The sequence below is a fragment of the Mandrillus leucophaeus genome, unplaced genomic scaffold (genome assembly GCF_000951045.1).
Source record: "Mandrillus leucophaeus isolate KB7577 unplaced genomic scaffold, Mleu.le_1.0 Scaffold323, whole genome shotgun sequence".
NCBI classification, from domain to species: Eukaryota; Metazoa; Chordata; class Mammalia; order Primates; family Cercopithecidae; genus Mandrillus; species Mandrillus leucophaeus.
Genome location: NW_012103399.1, coordinates 146,578 through 153,302, shown reverse-complemented (window position 1 = coordinate 153,302; position 6,725 = coordinate 146,578). Strand labels below are relative to the sequence as shown.

General features: G+C 41.0%; 1 protein-coding gene across 1 annotated transcript in view; it reads right to left on the bottom strand.

Moving 5' to 3' along the window:
• The window catches only part of GSPT1 (G1 to S phase transition 1), a 51,580-nt gene that overhangs the window by 16,681 nt on the left and 28,174 nt on the right, over positions 1-6,725 (bottom strand). The window contains exons 7-11 of the mRNA XM_011988099.1: positions 4,829-5,009; positions 4,046-4,200; positions 3,740-3,880; positions 2,405-2,498; positions 295-375 (exon numbers count right to left, since the gene is read on the bottom strand). Of these exons, the coding sequence (XP_011843489.1) occupies positions 295-375; positions 2,405-2,498; positions 3,740-3,880; positions 4,046-4,200; positions 4,829-5,009 (652 nt within the window). The remainder of the gene's footprint in view (positions 1-294; positions 376-2,404; positions 2,499-3,739; positions 3,881-4,045; positions 4,201-4,828; positions 5,010-6,725) is intronic.

Here is a 6,725-nt window from a genome sequence, read left to right as displayed (position 1 = left end):
GCCTCCCAAAGTGCTGGGATTACAGGCGTGAGCCACCGCGCCCGGCCCCCATCTCAATTTTTATTTAAAAAAAAAAAAAAAAAAAAATTAGCCAGGCAGAGTGGCACATGCCTATAGTCCCAGCTACTTGGGAGGCTCAGGTGGCAGGATTACTTGAAAGTTTGAGGCTGCAATAAGCTATGACTGTGCCATTGCACTGCTGCCTCAGTGACAGAACAAGACCCTATCTTTTTAAAAAAAAAAAAAAAAAAAAAAATCAATAAATAGATGGGAAACAGCATAACCGATTCTTACCTTGTTTGGCATCATCACAAGCTGCTGGCCTTTACAAATAGATCCTGATTCCAGCTTTCCCAGGACCACAGTGCCCATATCCTGATGAAATGTAAAATGAAATCCAGTTTCAGACTTACTGGTGCTGTATAACAGCTCAATAGCCCAAAGTGAAATTCTACACTGCTTATTCATAAAGGAAAATCATTTGCTTAAGTAGAAGGCTTAGGTTCATCTTAAACTCAGTAACAAATACTCTATAATAATTTGTCATAAGCATTTGTGTGATCATATTAATAATGCAGGATGCCTATGATTTAAAAAGAAAATATGGTGCAGGGTGGGTACGGTGGCTCATGCCTATAATCTCAACACTTTGGGAGGCAGAGGGGGTGGACCACCTGAGGTCAGGAGTTCGAGACCAGCCTGGCCAATATGGCGAAACCCCATCTCTACTAAAAATACAAAAATTAGCCAGGCATGGTGGAATACCTGTAATCCCAGCTACTCGAGAGGCTGAAGCAGAAAAATCGCTTGAACTTGGGAGGCAGAGGTTGCCGTGAGCCAAGACTGAACCACTCAACTCTAGCTTGAGACAGAGCAAGACTCTGTCTCAAAAAACAGGCTGGGCTCGGTGGCTCACAAGGTCAGGAAATTGAGCCCATCCTGGCTAACACGGTGAAACCCCATTTCTACTAAAAATACAAAAATTAGCTGGGTGTGATGGTGCATGCCTATAATCCCAGCTACTCGGAAGGCTGAGGCATGAGAATCGCTTAAACCTAGGAGGCAGAGGTTGCAGTGAGCTGAGATCATGCCACTGCACACCAGCCTGGCGAAAGAGCGAGACTCCATCTAAAAAAAGAAAAAAGAAAAAAAAAAGGTGCAAAAAACAACACAGAAATTCATGTTGGAAGATCTGAACTGATTGTACCAATTCAGGTTCTCCTGATCTCTAAGCCTGTTTCCTCATATATAAAATTGGAAAAAACAGTATTTGTTAAAGAAATTTAGAATGGAGCTAATTAAAGAATGATGTATTTGAGGAGGAGAAAACATTACGTACATTGATACCGCAAAACTTAAAAAAAATTCAAGTTGGAAATCCAGTTAAAAACAAGGAAGTTTATTTTAAGATGAACATCCAGTGCTGGTGAGGCTGTGGTAAAACGAACACTCATGCTGCCAGTGGTAACAAGTTAGCACAGTATTTTTGCGATGCTATTTATCAATATGCATCAACTTTAATGAGAAAATCCTTTGAGCCCAGCAGTTACATCTATGAGTTTATCACTGAGATATGATCCCTGGCTCATCTGGAAACAGCTAAAATAAACTAAACTTGTTGAATAAATTATGGTCTGTCTGTACCACTAAAATAAAGCCAGTAAGAAAAAGACATCAATGTTACGTTGTTAATAAAGTTTCTGGACTAGGCATGGTGGCTCATGCCTGTAATCCCAGCACTTTGGGAGGCCAAGGCGGGCAGATCACCTGAGCTTAGGAGTTCGAGACCAGCCTGGCCAACATTGTGAAACCCCATCTCTACTAAAAATACAAAAAACAATTAGCCGGATGCAGTAGCACATGTCTGTAGTCCCAGCGACTTAGGAGGCTGAGGCTGGAGAATCTCCTGAACCTGGAAGACAGAGATTGCAGTGAGCTGAGATCACACCGCTGCACTCTAGCCTGGGTGATAGAACGAGACTCCATCTCAAAAAAAAAAAAAAAGAAGGCCAGGTGTAGTAACTCACACCTGTAATCCCCGCACTTTGGGAGGCCAAGGTGAATGGATCACAAGGTCAGGAGATCGAGACCATCCTAGCTAACACGGTGAAACCCTGTCTCTACTAACAATACAAAAAAATTAGTTAGGCATGGTGGCGGGTACCTGTAGTCCTAGCTACTCAGGAGGCTGAGGCAGGGCAATGGCGTGAACCTGCAAGGTATGACCTGCAAGCTTGCAGTGAGCCCAGACTACACCACTGCACTCTAGCCTGGAGAACAGAGTGTGAGACTCTGTCTCAAAAAGAAAAAAAAAGAAAGAAAAAAAGTTTTCATAATTAGAAACAAAATGCACAACAATGATTTCACCTCCCAAGAAACCCAATTTCTTTAACATTTTGGGTACCTTGTACTTATCCACAATTGGCAGCCTGATTGGTCCATCAACTGATCTATTGAAGTTTGGCAAATTATCCAGATATGGAATAAACGGTAATCCACTGAGAACATAACAACAATATCCATTAAAGAAAAGAAAGTCAACATAAATATCAAAATGTTAAGTTACATGACTGTAACTTTAAACAGGTTATAACAATATTTTCATTCTACTCATGTATTTTTTTCCCATTCAACCAATTTATTATCCATTTCATCTCACTTATTCCACAGAAAACTAAAAATATTACAAAACTGCTCAGTATAAGGCTTCCTCATAAACTTATTAAAATTTAGAAAAGTATTTTATAGCAAATAACCTATATGTAATAAATTGACTATATTACTTAATTTTTATCGACTTTTCCAGTTTTGAAACCAAGATTCCATAAAATAATTTCCCCTTTAAACATATAGTACTGGCTGGGTGCAGTGGCTCATGCCTATAATTCCAGCACTTTGGGAGGCCGAAAAGCAGGTGCATCTCTTGAGCCCAGGAGTCCGAGACCAGCCTGGGCAACATGGTGACTCCCCATCTCTACTAAAAATACAAAAATCAGCCAGGTGCAGTGGCATGCGCTTATAGTCCCTACGACTTGGGAGGCTGAGGTGGGAGGATCTCTTGAGCTGGGAGGTAGAGGTTGCAGTGAGCTGAGATCATGCCACTGCACTCCAGCCTGGGCAACAGAGTGAAAGCCTGTTTCAAAAAAAACCAAATAAACAACAACAAAAAAACCAGAAACACAGAGTCCAAGAATAAACTCATATTTATGGTCATTTGATTTTCAATGAGGGAGCCAATTCAATTCAATTCAATGGAAAAAGAATAGTCTTTTCAACAAATTGTGTGTAAACAATTAATATACAAAAACAAAATGAACCTAGACATAGACCTTACATCTTACACAAAAGTTAACTCAAAATAAAATACACACCTAAATGTAAAAAACTTCAAAAATAAAACCTTTTGTGCTTCAAAGGACACCATCGAGAAGTGAAAAAAGGCAACTCATAAAGTGGGAGAAAATACTTGCTATAATCAGATTGCAGCTGATAAGGGACTGGTGGCCAGTATTAAAAAGAACTCTTAGGACTCAGCAACAAAAATGACAACCCAGTTTAAAAATGGGCAAAGATCTAAGTATTTTTAAAACCAAGGTTACAGTTAATATTCTCTTAAACTACTTATAAAGATGTATGCTCAATAGCATATGTTAACATGTTACTCAGCGTATGTCTTTATAAGTAATTTAAGTAGTAACATCCTTTTCCTTTTTAAAAAAAGGAAAAAACAGTTACTTACATGTACCAAGGACAGAAATCCGACTGCTCTTTGAGATTTGCTCCAGTAAGTCCTGAGCAGGGCATAAAGTGAATGTCCTTTTTGGGATTGAAGCCAACTTTTTTCAAAAATGGCACTAGTTTCTCTTTACATTCTTCATATCTACAATTATAATATAACCAAAATAACTCAATTACAATGTAAACCAAGAACTCTAGTTTCCTAAGTAAACAGATTAAGGTTTAGAAAAACCCTAGAGAAAAAGGCGTACAATAACAAAACCATCCTTAGTCCCACTAACAAAAAATACCAGACATCTACGCTCACCTCTCATTGCTCCAATTTACTGTTGGATCATCCATCTTATTAATTAGCACAATTAGGTGTTTTACACCTGCTGTCTTTGCCAACATTGCATGTTCTCTTGTCTGTCCTCCTTTTTCAAATCCAGTTTCAAACTCTCCTTTCCTGGCTGAGATTACCTAATTCCAAGAAAGGAAACAGTTTACTCCTACGCCTTCAGGCATACCCTTATGGCAGTAAAACATCTTTCCTTTCAGTTATATCACAAGGTTTTTTGGCAAGAAAATAGAAGCAAATGACTTATGACGTACTTGCTTTTGAATGTCACAAATCAAACAATGTCTAAATGCTTCCAATCCCCCACATTCCCAAAATCTTGTATACCTGCATATTTTAAAATTCCAACATTTACTTTCTAGACCTTGTAACTACAAAAAAAAAAAACAAAAAAAAAGGGATCTACTACCAGTATTTTGTGAAAATTGCAAAACGACTGAAGACCATATGAAACAGATGGTTTCCTATTCATCTTTTACCCATGATGCCTAACGGCGGACTTGGCATTTAATAGAGACTAAGATCTGACATGGTAATAGGTAACAGCAACAGGAGAGAAAAGGTAAAATATATTTTCAGAAGTAAATCAAATTTTGAAGATTTCTTGAAGAGATTAGTATGATGAAAACTGACCGTGTACATCATTATACTTCACTACAACCTGAATTTGAGCTTTTAGAAGATAAATTCAAATTTAAAGACATAAGTGGGGCTACTAACAAATTAGACGGACTGGAAATGTCCTCTTACCAGCACAGCCAGATCAGCTTGAGAGGCACCACCAATCATATTTGGGACAAAACTCTTGTGGCCAGGGGCATCTAGAATTGTGAAATGCTTCTTTTCGGTTTCAAAATAGGCACGACCCACTTCTACTGTTTTACCCTTGTCTCGTTCTTCCTGATTTGTGTCTAAGGCCCAAGACAAGTACCTGAAATAATTTTTTAAAAAAGAGTAATATTCCTAAGAACATCAGAGTTTTTAGGATATTCTTCACCATTAAAGATATAATTGACAACATCCAGCTTTATGTCCATCACACAACAACTAAATCATGAACAAGACTGGTGAAATTAAAACTGAGCCGGGCACGGTGGCTCACACCTGTAATCCTAGCACTTCTGGAGGCCAAGGCGGTGGATCACGAGGTCAGGGGTTTGAGACCAGCCTGACCAACATGGTGACGCCACGTCTCTACTGAAAATACAAAAATTAGCAGGGTGTGGAGGCGCCCACCTGTAATCCCACCTACTTAGGAGGCTGAGGCAGGAGAATCGCTTGAACTCAGGAGCTTGCAGTAAGCCAAGATCGTGCCACTGCACTCCAGCCTGGGCAACAGGGAGAGGCTCCGTCTCAAATTAAAAGAAAAAAAGGTAAACGAAGAAATTGAAAGAATAGGGCCAGGTGTGGTGACTCACGCCTTTAATCCCTACACTTTGGGAGGGCGAGGCTGGCAGATAACCTGAGGTCAGGAGTTTGAGACCAGCCTGGCCAATACAACAAAACCTCATCTCTACTAAAAATACAAAAATTGGGCATAGTAGTGCATACCTATAGTCACAGCTATTTCAGAAGCTGAAACAGGAGAATCGCTTGAAGTTGGGAAGTAGAGGTTGCAGTGAGCCGAGATCGTGCCACTGCACTTCAGGCTGGGCAACAGAGTGAGACTCTGTCTCAAAAAAAAAGGGTGGTTGGGCACAGTGGCTCACGCCTATAATCCCAGCACTTTGGGAGGCCGAGGCAGGCGGATCACCTGAGGTCAAGAGATCGAGACCATTCTGGCCAACATGGTGAGACCTCGTCTCTACTAAAAATACAAAAATTAGCTGGGCATGGTGGCGCGTGCCTGTAGTCCCAGCTACTGGGGAGGCTGAGGCAGGAGAATCGCTTGAACCCAGGAGGCAGACATTGCAGTGAGCTGAGATTGCACCACTGCACTCCAGCTTGGTTGTGACACAGGGAGACTCTGTCTCCAAAAAAAAAGAAAACTGAAAAAATGTATTATTTTGATTCAAACCCTTGGAGGTTTTATATAAACACAGTCAATTATACAGTCTAGAACATTATTTTATGGCAAGTTGACAACATACACAGAAAAACTAAGTACAAATGCCAGTATCACTGTGTGTTAAGTGATAATGAGCTCCCTTATTACTTCATTTTTATACTCACATGGCACAAAATACAACACAAATAATGGGTGTCTTGAGAGTCAAAGGGTAATACAACTTTTTTGGATGGGCACGGTGACTCACGCCTATAATCTCAGCACTCTGAGAGGCTAAGGCGGGCGGATCACGAGGTCAGGAGATCAAGACCATCCTACCTAACACAGTGAAACCCCGACTCTACTAAAAATACAAAAAATTAGCCGGGCGTGGTGGCGGGCACCTGTAGTCCGAGCTACTCGGGAGGCTGAGGCAGGAGAATGGTGTGAACTCGGGAGGCAGAGCTTGCAGTGAGCGGAGATGGAGCCACTACACTCTAGCCTGGGCCCTTTTTTTTTTCTTTGAGACGGAGTCTCACTCTGGCCCAGGATGGAGTGCAGCGGCACCATCTCGGCTCACTGCAACCTCTGCTTCCCAGGTTTCAGCTATTCTCCTGCCTCAGGCTCCCAAGTAGCTGGGATTACAGGTGCCCACCACCA